This window comes from Sapajus apella, unplaced genomic scaffold, assembly GCF_009761245.1.
Source record: "Sapajus apella isolate SASKATOON/1434 unplaced genomic scaffold, GSC_monkey_1.0 scaffold94, whole genome shotgun sequence".
Taxonomy (NCBI): domain Eukaryota; kingdom Metazoa; phylum Chordata; class Mammalia; order Primates; family Cebidae; genus Sapajus; species Sapajus apella.
In genome coordinates, this window is record NW_022437034.1 from 5,697,523 (window position 1) to 5,716,626 (window position 19,104).

Genomic DNA, 19,104 nt, shown 5'->3' on the forward strand with positions numbered 1-19,104 from the left:
AATTATATATGATTTATACATTATCTTAATCATTGTCAGAGCCAGCATTTTTCTTACAAGCAGATAGGAACTATGTTTTGTCATAACTTAAGTTTGATCCACTCAGAGAACAAAATACATTTTACACTTTCTGAGAGATTCACAAGACATGTAGGACCCATTAAGAGGAAGAAAGCATGCTATATGGTTGTTATATTTGTTATTTTTGACTTGTAATTTATTCATTCTCTCAGCCCTGTTCTCTGACTAGTGTTACTATGGCACCTAAGTTATGGCATGGAAAACAAGCTAATTATGTTCTTTAGAACAGACGACAGTGGTACATCTTGAAATACAAGCATCTGGTACTCTTAGCCCTTTCCTCATCAGTGCTAGTCTAGGCTTGGTTGGGCTCTCTGGTTGTCCAAATATTTTTCTGTTACCACACATCTTTCTTTATTTTCTTTTTCTTCTATAAATAGTGGTTTATGCTTTCTAAAGCCGCTAGTCTCATATTTAGTTTGTTCCTTTTTGAGCCTTCTATCTACTCAAAGAAGTAATATAGACTTACTCCCAGCTGTGTATGATCTACTCTTACTCCTGTTTATTGAGTTAAGCTTCTCACTATTTGTAAACATCTCTTATTTGTGTAGACACAAATACACCACAACTAAAAATGGTTAAATTCAGGTATTTCTTACAATTTATTTTTTAAAATTTACTGATGTGGTTAGATGGCTCTCCTGATAAAAATTGTTTAAGCGATAAGAGCAATCAATACTTTTTTATTAATCAGAAGAGCTATCTAACCACATTAGTAAATTTTGAAAAACAAAATATTAGAATTATTCACAATTTTTTTACCCCAGATTTACTTTTGGTTATTCCTTTCTAATCTTTTTTACTATTGATTTAATGTAGGGTATAATCATATTAGGTACACACTATTTGTATGTCTTCTATGTAATTGAATATTTATGTGCCATAAACATTTTCTACTTAACTACTTAGTTTTCATCATCATTGGTAATATCTTTAAAATATTCTCTGGAGTGATGCTGTTCAACAGAAATATAATACGAATCACATATGTAATTTAAAATTTTCAGTACTCACATGAAAAATGTAAAAAGAAATAGATTAATAATGTATTTTGTTTACCTAATATATCTAAAATATTGTTTCAACATGTAAAAATGATATACTGTATTAGGTATAAAAATTGCTAGATTTTAACATTCTTCTTTTCATACTACATGAAATATGTACCTGTTTTACATATATTACAGTGAATTCTGTCACTAAACTTTCAATGTCAGAATAAAATGTAGTTCTACCAAAACAATAAATCTCCAGCATTTAAAATGCTTCAATTTTTACATTTAAGTTAATGAAATTAAATAAAAAATTTAGTTTCACAATCATACTAGCCGCATTACTTACGTTCATCTATATGTAGCTTCTTCATTTAAATTTAAATTAAGTTAGATTTAAAATTCATTTCTCTCTCTGCACTAGTCACATTTTAAGTGATCAGTAGTGAGCTTTAGAGTATATAGGCAATTCTTGACTGTTTCTCTGTCAGTTTTTACATTGTTTTCAATGAAATAAATACACTAATATGTTCATGAATTTATGTTTTCTTATGTTTTGGATTACTTTCTTAAAGTAGACTCTCAGAAGTAGAATTATTAGGTCAAAGAGTATGAATTTGTTTATGGTACATCTTGTGTATTTTCAAACCATTTCATGAAAGACTGTGTCAGTTGCAGTACTATAAGTAGTAGTAATATTTGTTTCACCAACCTTTCTTCATCATGTAGTGTTACCATGTTGTTTCTGTAGTTACTGAAGAGGAAAATTTCTCTATGTATTTATTTACTATGTATTTCTCTTTCAGTGGAATACTTTTTCATGTTATGGTTCATTTATCTATTAGTGTTCTAATGTTTGTTGAGTTTTTAGTCTACTTTTAAACTTCTTTGTGGACTAAAGATACTGACCTTTTGTCACGTTTTTCCTCATCTTTTGTTTGTTTGTTTTCTTCTTTCTGGGATTGAAAGAGTACCAACTGAACCCTTCACTTTTTCTATAGAAAATCTTTAAATAATAGTTTCTCTGTAAGCTTGAAATTTATTGCTACTCTAGAAGTTTGATATTTACTTCACTTTTATCATAGATTTTCTATGTATTTAAAAAAAAATTTTGTCAAAGTGGAATATATGATTATGTAATTGTGAGACAAGGAACTAAATTACAAGTTCTTAACCTTCAGTTGAATCCAGTACTTATCCAATATTTATAGATAAACCTCATTATGTATAGTTGCTGACCACCACTGCATAGTTTTATGCATACGTGTATTTAATCAGGAAGTAGATGGATCCAAATAGATTAAAATTCACTGTTTTGAATATTTCAAAATAATACCATGTATTCTTCCCTATTATATTCTGATCAGAATATTGTTCTAAACAAAAACAGACTTTTTTTCCTGTATCACCGTGTATCCACGGTTGATTAATTATAGTCATGGTTATTTTACATAGGTTTATTTCCTTTTGAATCAATATAGATATATACTTCCTAGAGTTACACATCCCTGAAATTTACATAGGTGTGCATGCACACATATACATATCCCTATTCCTCAGATAATTGTTAATAGAAATAATAAAAAGAGGTTGTGCTCTTAGGCAAGGACAATTAGAACCCCAAATAATTACCTTGAATTAAGATAAACACTGGTAAAGAGCAAAAAGGGCAATTATTTTCCTTTAGTATATTAAACAATGTTGTTTCTAATATTCCCTCATGTTTAAACTATCCTGAGAAATCCTTAGAGTGGTTGTATAATAGATTTAAGTTTTTTAGATTTCCAAATATTAAGTCTGGCTTTGCTAAAACGGTTCTTTGGTTCTATTTTTATCTTTCCCTATCCGTCTTTACTGCTGCCTTTTTGTGTTGTTTTGTTTTGTGTTGTAATGAACAAAACAGTCCTACTTCATTCTGAGTTCTGATTAATGCTCTCCAGCCTCTAAGTGTTAGCATCCACTTTGCTTTTGGTTATAGGGTCAAAGATAAACAGTTAACTATTGTGCAGACTGAAATCCCTAATTAGTAAAGCAAAAGATTTTATTGGTTATATATTTTTCTAAACTATAGACTTGATTTCATTGCAAACCTTACATGCAGAAAAATATGTAATGGCACTGTTTTTATTTTTGGTCATACTATAGTGTGGAACATGTGGCCTAGCAAAGCTTATAAATCTAGGAAGAAAAATTACGGATGGCATCAATTTTAATAGTCTTTGCGATCTAACAGAGTACAAATCCCAAATTCTTTAAATGGTAAATATTTACTTAAAAACGAGATCATTCAAAAATAGAATTAAATCGTGAATTTGCCTTTTATTTAAAAGTTGATGAGTTTTGTATATTTATAAAATTAACAAAATTGACATCATACTATCCATATCACAAGACTCTTGTGTTGCATTTTAAGGGAAAACACACACACAGCATACATGTATTTGGATTGGGGCCAGATTTAGACTCCAGGGGCATAGTGTTCTGTACCTTAAATTACAATCAGATGTATTTTAGCACTGATCAAATTTTCAGTCTGAAGTTGGTGAGAAGCCTAATTATTTGACCAGGTTACTATTTATGTAGACCATTCTGTGGCTGTCTGTGGTTAATCCACAGCTGGCAGAATGCTAGCTATGGGAGGTTTTTATTTCATGCTGGAACATTTTGGGGAGAAATAGAGGGAGAATGATTTAAAATCTTCTCATTAAATGAAAGACCAAAAAGCAAGTACAGTACATACATATTACTATGGAGACAAGATGCTGTATAAACTGTTCGTTTTAATTCTCCAAGTGACAGAAATAGCAAAGCAGCAGCTTGGATGCTCATAGTTTGCAAGTGATAGGATACTTGGTTAAAAAAGAAAAAATCTTTTAAAAATAATAACTAAGACTAAGATAAAAAAATTAAAAAATAATAACTAAGACTAAGATTTATTGCCTCGTAGAACACTTGAATATTGGTAAAGAATTAATGGATTGAATTTTTAAATGATGAGAAAATATTATGATACAAAAACGTTTTTATTAGAATTTCACTAGCAGTACTTTAAAGTGATAAGAGGCAGTTGTAGGGGAGAAAAGGTAACATATTTTCCTTATCTATCGCAAGGGTCATTACTGAACCCTCTGTAACTAAAGAGATTAATAAGAGAAAAGCATAATAAATTTATTTAACAAAGTTTTACATGACACAGGAACTTTCAGAAATTAAGACCCAAAGACTAGCCGGGCACAGTCGCACACCCCTGTAATCCCAGCACTTTGAGAAGCCGAGGCGGGCAGATCACGAGGTCAGGAGATCAAGACCATCCTGGCTAACATGGTGAAACCCTGTCTCTACTAAAAATACAAAAATTAGCTGGGCTTGTAGTGCCAGCTACTCAGGAGGCTGAGACAGGAGAATCGCATGAACCCAGGAGGCAGAGGTTGCAGTGAGGCTAGATAGCGCCATTGCACTCCAGCCTGGGTGACACAACAAGACTCCATCTCAAAAAAAAAAAGACCCAAAGACCAGCAAAAACTACATTTTAATGCAAAGTCTGACGAAAGACATAGATAGTTCTAGAGAAACATGATTAAACAAAAGGGATATGATCTAATGGTAATAAACTTAGAGTTGCAGGGGGTGGAAGCCAGCAAGTCCTGTCTGTTAGATTATTCTTGGCCTCTAGGTATAGGGCAGGACTCCTTTGGAATAGGGTTTTCTGGCCAGCTTTCACACAGAAAGGTAGGAGACGGTCCGAGTGACCTTGCTTCTTTGGTTTTCTTAATTTCTAGGGGGCCATATTTTGGGGTATTGTATTCTGGTCCCTCACACAATTAGAGTATATGACTCTCTCTTAATATCTCAGAATATATAAGGACAGTAAACCCTTCCTTCAAAGATGAATGCCAATACACATGGCTCCTGCCACAAAATTAATGTTTTTAGTCTTCTTTTTTTTTTTAATAGAAAGAAAAAGAAAGGAAGGAAAAAAAGGAAGAAAGAAAAGAAAAGAAAAGAGAGAAAGAAAAGAAAGAAAAAGGGAGAGAAAGAGTGAGAGAGAACAGGAATCTTGCTGTATTGCCCAGGCTGGAATGCAGTGATGTAATCATATCTCAGTGCAGCCTCTGACTCCTCACGTCAAGCCACCCTTCCACCTCAGGCTACCCTACCAAGTATCTGAGACCACAGGCATGCAACTCTGTGCCAGGCTAATCTAAAAAACAAATTTCATTTTCTTTTTTTTTTTTTTTGAAAACTGTTTTCTAAAGTGACTGTCTTGTTTTGTATTTCCACCAGAAACACATGAGTTTTGCTCCAGTTGTCCCATATATTCACCAGCATGTTGTATTATCAGTTGTTTTGTTTTAGCAGTTCTAAAAGGTGTATATAGTAGTGTCTTAATTTGATTTTATTTTGCACTTCCCTAATGAGCTATGATGCTTAGTATCTTTTCTTTTTTGTGTGTGATTATTTTAATTTAATATAAATTAAATTAAACATTTAATTTCTCAGTTGCACTAATCACATTTCAGAGGCTCAAAGGCCACATGTAGTTAGTGGCTATCTTATTGGATGGCACAGATTATCAAACATTTCCTTTATTGCAGAAACTTCTGCTAGACAATAGAATGCCTTAGCTAAAGTCATGAGCTCTTTCACATCAGAATTCTTGGCTAATCTTCAGTAGGAATAGAGGAATTTTATAAGACTATAACATTTAGTCCTAAAGCTAAATGTTAAAGTTACAAATTCCATGTTACAGTTACAAATTTCTCTAGTTTTGATTTAAAAATTACCTGATCATATTTGCTATCTCCCCAACTAAGCTGGAAGCCTTTTAAGAATGGGGCTACTTTTTATCCAATTTGCCAGTCTGTGTCTTTTGATTGGGGCATTTAGTCCATTTACATTTAGGGCCAATATTGATATGTGTGAATTTGATACTGCCATTTAAAGCAAAGTAATTATTGTCTTGAATGAGACCTTTCAAATATTTTTTCTTTCACGAATTTCCAGAATTCTTTAGTATTGCACATATAAATCTAGTATGTAATAAGTAATGCTTTATTCTCTGAAGTAATGGCATGTATCAAGTATATGGTACTCATATCATCAAATATTCTTCCAGTCAAATGTTGCTATTTATAGCACCTGCCTTGCATCTTATAATTGTATTTTATGTACTTTTGTATTTTGTGTAGGTTTCTTTTATTCTCACTGAAAGTGGCTGTGGAAATGGCATTTTTAATTTTCCCTCCTTTTTTCTTCATCCAGGGCTTTTTTCTTACAGTTTCTCCAGAGTCAGTGTTAAAAGTGGCTCACCATGCTTCTGAAAACAACAAGATTTTCACTTTGAATCTGTCTGCACCATTTATTAGTCAGCTATACAAGGAATCATTGATGAAAGTTATGCCTTTTGTTGACATACTTTTTGGAAATGAGACGGTGAGTTACCGTTCCTTTTTTAAAAGAATCTGGGGTTTTGTTTGTTTGTTTCTGATCTACATATATATATTTAGAAATATATAAATTAAAACCTAAATTTTTGTGTGAATATCCTTGAGAATTGTGCAACAAAATTGCCTCAATGTCAACTGCTCTCAGTATTTTCAATATTTCCTTCAGTATATACTATCTTCTTACTTAGTGAAACATTTATTTATTTATTTATTTTTATTTTTTTTGCAACGGAGTTTCGCTCTTGTTGCCCATACTGGAGAGTAATGGTGTAATCTTGGCTCACTGCAACCTCCGCTTTCCGTGTTCAAGCAATTCTCCTGCCTCAGCCTCCTAAGTAGCTGGGATTATAGGCACCCACCACCATGCCCAGCTAATTTTTGTATTTTTAGTAGAGACAGGGTCTCAACATGTTGGCCAGGCTAGTCAAGAACTCCTAACCTCAGGTGATCCGCCCACCTCGGCCTCCCAAAGTGCTGGGATTACAGGCATGAGCCACCGCGCCAGGCCCAACATTTATTTTTTAAAGTTTAGGTGTGTGAGGTTTAATGTAATTTCTGTGAGCTTTTACAGATGTATACCTGACCTGTTACTATGACAACTGTCAGGATGAAAAACACATTCATCACTTTTTTAAGTCTTTTCAGAGTCTAAGTCCATTCAATTTTCATTTAATAAATTATGAGTAAATTTTGATATATTACATTTATATTTCTTAATAATGTCATTTTTGTTAATATTTGTTTGTTAACTTGAAGGTGATAAAATGGAATTTCATCTCCACGGTTAGTTTTTTCTTTCTACGAAGAATGTATTTTCTTCCATTCTAAATTCGGGAAATGATTTTTTTTTTTTTTTTTTTTTTTTTTTTTTTGCTTATTTGCTGTTTATACCTCTTTAAAAATCCATGTAAGAGGAAAAAAGCCTTCAGTGTGCCTTCCTGTGACTTGGCCATGTCAGTTGATGCTTTAATTTATAAAATGAAGGTGTTGTATTAATCATCCCAGATTTCATTCTGATTCTAATTCCACAGTTTTAACACAGCTTGAATATATTCATCAATTTTATATCTAATAACTGCTGTCTGCCTAGAATAACATAAAAATTGACCTGGAAATTTATGAGATCACCTGGGTAAAGATTAAAGGATGATCCATAGAAATAACATCATAGTGTATCTATAAAGGTAATGATTAAATTGGTTACAAATGGTGACATTGGAAGGAAATGCTATATTCTTGATAATTCACACATTGAAATACTAGCAAGAAATGGTGGTAAAAGTGAAGTGCCAGATAACTGCTAGAAGTCTAAATTGACTAAAATCTACCATTTAGTTTTTCCTTGTTAACAATTTTATTTTCTAACGGCTAAAAGAAGTAACTGGGAAAAGTGCTACTCAAGCCCTTTGAATAGCATTAAAGCATTGGTCTCAGTAGTTTTGAGAATCATTTGGATAAACTGACACTTAGTCTCAGAGTTCTTAATAGTCAAGAAAGATCAGACTGACAGCACTTAAATATGTTCTCTAGAGTTTAAGAGACAAATCTTAAAACTTCTAAAAAAGATAAATATGATTCCAAAGAATGAGACTTTGGAAGTAAAGAAAGCTTAGGGGGATTCAATGCGATCAAAAATGCAATTCAGACTTTATAGTCACAAATGATCTTAATTAAGGAGAGAAGGTACAGAGGCCTTTAAAAAAATACTTGCAGAGCACGCAGAAAACTATTTAATAAGAGCTCAGATTTGGAAGATGACAAGATGGCTGCCTCTGCCTTTGCTGGCACAGGTAGAGCAGCTTCAGGAATCTTACAATCCCTGAATATTTTGGTATCTTCAACCTACCAAAACTGTGTCAAGAATGCATCTCTCATTTCTGCATTGTCCACTAGACATTTTAGTCATATTCAGACACCAGTTGTTTCCTCCACTCCCAGACTTACCACATCTGAGAGAAACCTGACACATGGGCAAATTTCAGTGATCCTTAGTAAGTAGCCCCCTTGCTCCCAAGTGTCCTGAACCTGCTTGTCAGATCTCTAACATACATCAGTACACGAAAAGGCAAGAGAAAGTCTGTGTAAGCTGTCATCTATAGGTTTCTTCGACTTCTTTGTGGCCTTTGGGTGAGGAGAAGGGCTGGTTCTAAGAAAAAATTATGGAAAAAGGAAACTTCAAGAAAAAAGTGATTGAGGGAATTTGTATTCTGCAATAAAACCCAGAGTAAACTCTTAAGATAAAATGATGACATCCTTCTGGAAGAGGTGAAACTGGTATGTCAATGATTCTTATCAGAAGTATCATGATAAACAAACCTGAAAGTGTAGCTCAGAAGTTTCACTTGTTTCTCACTTATTGAATATGTATCTTTGTGTACAGGATATCTTTGCAAAAATGGGTAAGTATAAAACTTGATGTAAATTGTACCAATGAATATGTAAACATACAGTGACAACATTAAACTTATAAAAGTTTTAAAACTTAAAAAAAAAAGCTCGGCCGGGCGCGGTGGCTCAAGCCTGTAATCCCAGCACTTTGGGAGGCCGAGGCGGGTGGATCACGAGGTCAAGAGATCGAGATCATCCTGGTCAACATGGTGAAACCCCGTCTCTACTAAAAACTACAAAAAATTAGCTGGGCATGGTGGCGCGTGCCTGTAGTCCCAGCTACTCAGGAGGCTGAGGCAGGAGAATTGCTTGATCCCAGGAGGCGGAGGTTGCGGTGAGCCGAGATCGCGCCATTGCACTCCAGCCTGGGTAACAAGAGCGAAACTCCGTCTCCAAAAAAAAAAAAAAAAAAAAAAAAAAAAAAGCTCAAATTTGTAAAAGACATGTAAAAAGAAGGTAGAAAATATATTTGGTACCAGGGAATGATGCTAAAAGAATGGGCCCAAAAGTGGTTTAACTTTGTAGCAGATGTTGATGAGATCAAAACAATCTTCAGTGAAAGAAAAAAAAAAAGACTCCAAAGTACAAGCAACAAATGGAAAAAATAGATGAATTAGACATCATCAAAATTAACCACTTTTGTGCATCAAAGGACACAAGAATGTGAAAAGATAACTAGAGGAATGGGAGTTAATATTTGCAAATCATATATCTGATAAAGGATTCATATTCAGAATATTTAACACAGTAACAACTCAACAATAAAAAAACAACATAATTCAATAATGATCAAAGAAATTTAATAAACATTTATTCGAAGAAGATATGCAAATGGCCAGTAAACCCATGAAAAGATGTTCAACATAACCAGCCAGTAAGCACAAATGTAAACCAAAATTGGATACTACTTCATACCCATCAGAATGGCAATTATTTTAAAAAATGGAAATTAGCAAGTATTGGCAAAGATGTGAAGAAATTGGAAACCCTTGTGTATTGCTGGTGGGAATGTAAAATAATACAACTGCTGTAGAAGACAATTTGATGGTTCCTCAAGATGTTAAACATAAAATTATTACCATATGATTTAGCAGTTCTACTTCTAGATATATTACCCATAATAACTGAAAGCAGTGACTCAGATAATTATACACCAATGTCCATAGCAGCATTATTCACAATAGCTGAGATAGAAGCAAATCAAATATTTATCAACAGATGAATAAACAAAATTTCATACATATGCACAATGGAGTATTATTTAGCCTCAAATGAAATTTTGATACATGCGACAACATGAATGAATTTTGAAAATACTATGTTAAGTAAAATAAGCCAGACACATCAACTATTTGGATTTTCTTAGAAGAATTCCTCTTACATGAGGTACCTAGAATAGGCAAATTCATAGAGACATGCTAAGTAGGATAGTGGTTACCTGGGAGTGGGGTGGGGAGGAGTGAGGCATTATTGTGTAATAAGTACAGGGCTTCTGTTTGGGATGATTAAAAAGTTCTGGAAATGGATAGGGGTGATAGTTGTGCCACACACTGTGCATGTATTTAGTGCCACTGAATTGAATACTTCAAATGGAAAATTTTATCCTATGTGTAGTTTACCACAATTTTGAAAAAAGATTGATTCTACAAATCAGGAAACTTTAGAAGTTGGATCACAGCTTAGTATAGATTATTAAAGGAATTATTTTTCCCCACCTAGAAGAGGAAGTAGTAAAACTGTAAGCTGCTACCTGGCTATAAGTCCTGGGGCAAGAAAATCTTTTCTCTTTTGGTGTGGTTATTCTTCATTTGAATTTACTTCAAGAGGTATTTATATAGTACCTATTATGGCAGACCAATAAGCAGTGAATGCATGGTATATTTGAGAACTTCTGTCATTATATGGATTAGAGAATAATAAAGACTGGCTATAGGACAATTAGAGGTATTTGGTATTTTATTGAAGCAGTCTCAAAAGGCCTGTTGATAAATAAATCGATTTCTAGGGGTACGCCTCAGTATTTACCCTAGTTTTGCTTAAGTAAAGTAACAGTGATTTAGATAAGCTATATTTGCATATAATTCAAATGCAAATAATACAGCACCTTAATACATACTAGGTAAGTTGAAGGTCAAAATCAGATTTTTTTAAATGTTAGTAGACTCTAAATATCAGTTGAGTGATGAAATTTAATAGGGATAATAAAAATTATACCATATTTTATTATAAAAAGCAAGTCAAGTAAAATGCTTTATCCCTTTAATCTCATCATCCATTGTTTTTTCTCCTTGAATACTATAGTAATAATAAGTTATCTTTAGCTCTTCAGGAAAAAAAAAGGATATTTTACTTCTAAAATGTGATGAAGGATAAAATATATTTCTATACATAGGATCCTTTAATCCTGCCCCCCGAAAAAATAAAATATACTGTGTTTAGTATAAATTTTCAAAATGTCAAAACTCAGCTAAAAAGACACACTTGGCCCTTACTTTCTACATGATGTTACCTTCTTTTTCTCAGAGGATTATATAGAAGTAATGATGACTTAAAACTTCTGATAGCTTCAATATTTAAAAAAATATATTTTGTCCACAAAGATTATTTCTTCACAGGCAATGATCAATGATCCCCATGAGACAATAAATAAGATATACTTGATGATGACCCCAGCTAATGCCTTGGAGATAATTTCCAGGCCACAGTACAAGAAGGGTAACTAAGGCTGGGCACACTGGCTCACGCCTATAATACCAGCAATTTTGGGAGACTAAGGCAGATGGATCACTTGAGATTAGGAGTTTAAGACCAGCCTGGCCAACATAATGAAGCCCCATCTCTGTCAAAAATTTAAAAAATTACCTGGGTGTGGTGGCATGCACCAGTAATCCCAGCTGCTCAGGAGGCTGAGGCAGGAAAATTGCTTGAACCTGGGAGGCGGAGGTTGCAGTAAGCCGAGGTACAGAGGCCTCCTGGGAGAGAAAGGGTCAAGATTCCAACTCCCTTTGTGTAAGACTGGAAGGTAGTAAGGACTTTCGGAGTGTGTGTCTGATAAAGACTGTGGCAATATTCTAAAGTTGACAGTGGGCTGGGCATGGTGACTCATGCCTGTAATCAGTCCCAGCATTTTGGGAGGCAGAGGGTGGTGGACCACCTGAGGTTAGGAGTTCGAGACCAGCCTGGCCAACATGGTGAAACCCCATCTCTACCGAAAATACAAAAAAGTTAGCCTGGTGGGGTGGTTGTGCACTTGTAATCCCAGCTACTCGGGTGAGTGAGGCATGAGAATTGCTTGAACCAGGAAAGTGGAGGTTGCAGTGAGCCAAGATTGCACCACTGCACTCCAGCCAGGGTAACTGTCTCAAAAAAAAAAAAAAAAAAAAAAAAAAGAACTGTAACTCAAGTAGAGCCTTGCAGTCTCTTTTAATGAGGAGTTGGAGCTGTAAGTTCAAGAAGTCTAAGACAGCTAGCGTTTGCAAGTTAAAAGTACCAGAGAAGAAAGAGCTGAATAGAGAGAGAACACAGGACATTTGTAGAATCCCACCAAGACTTCAGCTGAGTATAAGTAGTGTATATTTGTGAAGAAATTAAGGAAGACCAGGAAAAGAACCACCCAAAAAGATTATAGATGACAATCCTCAGTGTACACATGAGAATTTGTAACCATTCCTATACTACTAGTCAGGGTGGATAACCTCATAATTCATGAGGCTTCAAATAGAGTATTAAAAGGGATTTTATCCCATTAGTGGGGTAAAATCAGCTCTAGACTAGAAGATGTTCTGGTCCCTCTTATCAATATTATTGCAATATATTTGACAAGCTTTATGAAATAGATGAATTTCTTAAAAAACAAAGTACTAAATCATACTGAAGAAGAAATAGAAAAAGGCTACAAGGAAAACTCAAAGGCTGGATTGCTTTAGTGTTTCATTCTTTTTTTGTTTTGTTTGTTTGTTTGTTTGAGACAAGGTCTCACTCTGTCATCTAGAGGTGGGGCTCACTGCAAACTCAAACTCCTAGGTTCAAGTGATCCTCCCACCCCAGCATCTTAAGAAGCTAGGATTACAGGCATGCCCGGCTAATTTTTAACTTTTGTAGAGAAGAGGTCTCATTTTGTTGCCCAGGCTGGTTTTAACCTCCTGCGCTCAAGCAATCCACCCACCTTAGCCTCCCAAAGTGCTGGGATTATAAGCATGAGCCATTCCACTTGGCAGTGTTGAATTTCACCACAGATTTCAGAAAGATGTAATATCAATTGTATACAAACTATCCCAGAAAATTTAAGAGGGAAAAATATACCTATCTTATTTCATGAGGTCAGCATTACCTTCATACCAAAAACAAAATATTGCAAGAAAAGAAAATTACAGACCAATATCCCTCATAAACATAGATTCAAAAATTCTTCAAATAATTTTAGCAAATCAAACACAACATTATATTAAGAGTAATTCATCATGACTAGGAGTGTAGAATTGGTTTACCTTTTTTTAGTTTTTTTTTTTGAGACAGAGTTTTTGCTCTTGTTCCCCAGGCTGGCGTGATCTCAGCTCACTGCAACCTCTGCCGGCTCCCCATCTCCTCCACCGGGTTCAAGCAGTTCTCCTGCCTCTGCCTCCCAAAGTGCTGGGATTACAGGCGTGAGCCACTGCATCCAGCTAGTTTAACATTTTAAAATCCATCAATGTAATTAAACATATTAAGACTAAAAAAGAAAAATCACATGATTATTCTAAAAGCTTTTGAAAAAATCAGACATCTATTTATGTTAAAAGCCCTCAGAGGCTGGGCACGATGGCTCACAACTATAATGCCAACACTTTGGGAGGCAGAGGCAGGCAGACCATTTGAGGTGAGGAATTTAAAACCAGCCTGGCCAAGATGGTGAAACCCTGTCTCTACTAAAAATACAAAAATATTAGCTGGGTGTGGTAGCACACATCTGTAATCCCAGCTACTGGGAAGGCTGAGGCAGGAGAATCACTTGAACTGGGGTGCTGGAGGTTGCGGTGAGCCAAGATGTGCCACTGCACTCCGGCAGACACGTACACTCAAATATTCACACTCAAACACTCTCTCTCTCTCACACACACACACACAAACACACCCACCCCTCAGAGGCTGGGTGTGGTGGCTCAGGCCTGTAATCCCATAATCCCAGCACTTTGAGGAGGCTGAGGTGGGCGGATCACTTGAGGTCAGGAGTTTGAGACCAGCCTGGCCAACATGGGAAAACCCTGTCTCTATTAATAATACACAGGATAGCCAGGCATAGTGGCAGTTGCCTATAATCCCAGCTACTGGGGAGACTGAAGCAGGATAATCACTTGAACAGTGGAAGCAGAGGTTCTAGTGAGCCAAGATCAAACCACCTCACTCCAGCCTGGGTGACAGAGTAAAACTGTGTCAAAAAAAAACCCAAAAGCCCTCAGAATAGTATGATTAAGGGTACTTCTTAAAGTCAATAAAGAACATCCACCAAGAATATATAGTTAATATCATACCTAATGGTGGAAGATTGAATGCTTTTGCCTAAGATGAGAAACAACAAATCAAGGATATTCATTCTTTCCACTTCTATTCAACATTGTTTTGGAGGTTCTAGACGGTGCTAACAAAGCATGAAAAACATCCAGATTTAGACAGAAAGAAGTAAAACTGTCTTTATTATCAAAACCATGATCATCTTCAAATAAAATCTAATGTGATCTTCAAAAAGCTGTTAGAACTGGCTGAGCACAGTGGCTCATACCTGTAATCTCAGCACTTTGGGAGGGCGAGACTCGTGGATCACTTGAGGTCAGGAGTTTGAGACCAGCCTGGCCAACATGGTGAAATCCCATCTCTACTAAAAATTAACCAGATGTGGTGGCACTCGCCTATAATCCCAGCTATTTGGGAGGCTGAGGCAGGAGAACCAGAGAGGCAGAGGTTGCAATGAGCCTAGATTGTGCCACTGCACTCCAGCCTGGGCAACAGAGCAAGACTCCATCTCCAAAATAAAAGAAAGCAATTAGAACAAAGTGACATTAGCAAGATTGCAGAAATTAAAATTTAAAAATACTATTTTCAATGCCATCAAAAAGTATTACAAAGTATTTACTTTGGGTTAAACCAGACCAAAGATGTATATACTGAACACCTTGAGAAATGCCTTCTTGAAAAAATTTAAGGAGACCCTAATGGAAGATATATCATGTTCATGGACTGGAAGGCTCTGTATTGTTAAATATAAATGCTACTCAAAATAATCTATAGTTTCGTTTAATTTAGTCAGAATTTCAGAGGTTTTTTTTTTTTAAAAAAAAAACTCAACAAGTTGATTCAAATATTTACATGGAAAAGCACTGGACTAGAATAGCCAAACCAATGTGGATTTAAAAAGAACCAAATCAGAGGACCTTACCATAATTTGAAGACTTATTACAAAGCTACATAATCCAGACAATGTGGCATTGGTGTAATGATAGACAAATCGTCCATGAAACAGAAGGGAGAGTTCAGAAATAGACCTAAATTGATTTTCAACCATATTTCAGCATCTATTTCGTGGAGAAAAAAGTCTTTTTGACAAGTCATTCTGGAGCAATTGAATATCCATATCCAAAAACACAAACTTAGACCCATATAACAACTGCACAGCTATTAGAATGTCTAAAAGTGTGACCATACCAAATATTGGTAAGGATGTATGGAGCTGCTGGAATGTAAAATGGGCAACTACTTTGGAGAATGGTTTTCTTGTTTCTTACAAAGTTAAATATACATCCTCCAAATGATCTAGCTATCCCACTCCTAGATATTCACCCAGGACAAATGAAAGCATCTATCCATGTAAAGACAAACACAAAGGTTCATAGCAGCTTTATTTGTAATAACCAAAGTCTGGAAAACAAATTTCCACCAACTGGTAACTGCATAAACAAATTGTTATGTTTTCATAGAATAGAATACTACTCAACTATCAAAGAATTGTACTATTGTTAAGAAATGAAATAATAGCATAGAAGAATTTCAGAATACCTATGCTGAATGAAAGATAATATAAAGTACAAAATGCAAAGAAATTTATAGTGATGGCAGATCCATTGTTGTCTGGGGACAGGGATGTGCTCTCTATGTGCTGTCTATTACACATCTGTTACTCCTAAAAGTTTCCTCATGCTCATTTGTGATCGAGCATGAGGAAACTTTTAGGAGTAATAGATGTGTTCCGATTGAGGTTGTGGTTCCATAACATTATACATATGTCAAAATTTATCTAATTATACACTTTTAATTTGTGCCAATTATTGTATGTCAGTTATACCTCAAAGTAAAGCTATTAAAATGAATATATACTTTGTGGTTTCATTTATATGGTTAAAAATAGGAAAAATTATTCTGAGCCATTAAGTTCTATTAAGTAGAATGAGAATTCATTTAAACGAGTTACATTTGGGTACAAAACTAAATACATATGAGTTATTTTTAAAGTTGTTATTGAACTGGATACAGGCATGAAAAGTGTAAAAGATTAAAGGCAGTAAAAAGCTGTAAACATCTGTATTCAGGAGTGCTTCATAGATGTTTTTGTGTTTTCTCTCTGCTTTAAAGAAATTCAAACTAGGCTGGTCACCATAGCTCACACCTGTAATCCCAGCACATTGGGAGGTTGAAGTGGGAGGATTGCTTGAGCAGAGGTATTGGAAACCAGCCTGGGCAACATAGTAGGACCGCATCTCTACAAATATATATTTTTTTTAGCTTTTTTAAAAAATCGTACTTTGGGCTCTGGGGTACATGTGCACATCCTGCATCCTGCAGGATTGTTACATAGGTACATACATGCCATGGTGGTTTGCTGTCTCCATCATCCCCCAACCCCGCTCTCCCCACCCCCGCCACCTACATCATTCTCCTGGTGCTATCTCTCCCCATCCTCCCCACCCCCTGCTGTCCCTCCACTCCCCTCCACCTCCCCACCTAGCCCAGTGAGTGTTGTTCCCTTCCCTGTGCCCAAGTGTTCTCATTGTTTATCACCCGCCTATAAAACATGAAAACATGTGGTGGTTGGTTTTCTGTTCTTGTGTCAGTTTGCTGAGAATGAGGGTTTCCAGATTCATCCACGTCTCTGCAAAGGACTTGAACGCAACCTTTTTTTATGGCTGTGTAGTATTCCATGGTGTATATGTGCCACATTTTTCTTTCTACAAATATTTTTTAAAAATTAGCCAAGCATGGTGGCACACACCTGTATTCCCAGCTACTCAGGAGACTGAGTTGGGAGGATCACTTGTGCCTGGGAGGTTGAGGCTGCAGTGAGCCACGATCATGTGACTGCACTCCGGTCTGGGTAACAGTCTAAGACCCTGTCTAAAAATTTTTTAGAAGTAAAATGAGAATTCATAAACTATGAATTCTAGTTGTGGTTCTATAAGAAAAACTCTAGAATGTCAGTCAGTAGGCATGCTCAAATGTCTTGACCATATATATATATTTGGAAACAGAGTCTTGCTCTTTTCCAGAAAAATCTCAGCTAACTGCAACCTTCACTTCCCAGGTTCAAGCAATTCTTGTACCTCGGCCTCCAAAATAGCTGAGACTACAGGCACGTACCATCATACCCAACTAACTTTTATATTTTTAGTAGAGATGGGGTTTTGCCATATTGGCCAGGCTGGTTTTGAACTCCTGGCCTCAAGTGATCTGCCCGCCTCTGCCTCCCAAAGAGCTGAGATTACAGCCATGTACCTATTTTAAATATTAGCAAATGATGTATCTTTATAAATTAAAATAAAATGTTTATGAAAGCAATTTTTTCCCTTAATCATCTCTCTGATTTATTTATCAGCTACTATTTCTTCCATTTCCTCATCTGTAAATTAAGGGGATTTGCATAGAAATACTAGATAATCTTTAAAATTTTTCTTATAGCTTTAACATAAGGCTGGTTATTCGTTTTTTCCCATATTCTAACATTGAGTAATACTGATAGATTTTATTATAAATTAACAAAGTTCCTGTTTTGACATCTAAAATAACGCCTGACATTTATTTTAGGTAGTTCTTCATTTTTATTATGAGTATAGCCTTAACTGTAGTGCCTTTTAAGCTGAGTTCTTCCCATTTGTGACCCCACTATTCCTTTTTTGTTTAATGAACCCAGGGGAAATGATACCCCTCTCCAAAGAATATCTGAAAATATTTGGTTAGATACATGCTGGGACAAAAAGTGAAGTATCCACAATAATAACATTGCTATATTTTTGTGACACAAACGAACTATAATTACTAAATGATATGATTTACTTTCTCTTTTTAATCCTGGTAAAAAAATGCATAATATAAAATTTATATCATTTAAACTATTTTTAAGTGTACAAATCAGTGGCATTAAGTACATTCTCAATGTTGTGTAGCCATCACTGCTATTCATTTCCAGAACTTTTTTTTAATCAACCCAAGCAGAAGCTCTGTACCCATTAAACAGTAACTCCATATTTCCTGTTCCCTCCTCCCCTGTCGCCCTTAGTAACTGTTTTACTGTCTATCTATGAATTTGCCTGTTTTAGGTGCCTCATACAAATAGGATCATATAAAAGTTATTCAACTTAATTTCACTTAGCATAATATTTTTAAACTTCATCCATGCTATAGCATGTTACCAGAATTTCATCTTTTTTAAGGCTGAATATTTCATTGTTATGTGTGAAATTTTGTTTTATTGATTCCTCTGTTTATAAACATTTAATTTGTTTCCACCTTTGATTATTATAAACAGTGGTACCGTGAATGTTAGTGTACAATTATCTGTTTGAGTTCCTGCTTCTAATTCTTTTGGATATATACCTAGATGTGGAACTGTTGGATCCATGGCAGCTACACCATTTTACATTCTCGCCATCAATACACAAGGGTTCCTGTTTCTCCACCTCCTCAACAACACTTAATTTGCTTTTAAAAAATAATAGCTATCCTGCTCAGCATGAGGTGGCATCTCACTGTGGTTTTGATTTTCAGCCAAAGTTCAGAAATACGTAGTGAGAAATTTCTGTTTCTTTAATTTAAAATATTTGGTAACCTCTTACATTGTACTTTATACTTTTAAATTACACATCTAAATTGATTGGTTACCCTTGTTACAGTAGTTCCAAAATTACTGTAGTATAAAAACTCTAGAAATATTACATTGTAGTTTCAATTTGTTTCTG

The 19,104-nt window shown here is 35.1% G+C and overlaps 1 protein-coding gene and 1 pseudogene across 6 annotated transcripts in view; both read left to right on the plus strand.

Moving 5' to 3' along the window:
• Positions 1-19,104, plus strand: part of ADK (adenosine kinase) — a 566,800-nt gene that overhangs the window by 362,576 nt on the left and 185,120 nt on the right. For 4 of the 6 annotated variants that reach the window (XM_032256142.1, XM_032256144.1, XM_032256145.1 and 1 more), the window contains exon 7: positions 6,336-6,506. The exons of the other annotated variants lie outside the window; for them this stretch is intronic. In XM_032256142.1, coding sequence (XP_032112033.1) covers positions 6,336-6,506 — 171 coding nt within the window. The remainder of the gene's footprint in view (positions 1-6,335; positions 6,507-19,104) is intronic. 6 annotated transcript variants of the gene reach the window in all.
• Positions 6,959-9,014, plus strand: LOC116535301 (annotated as a pseudogene).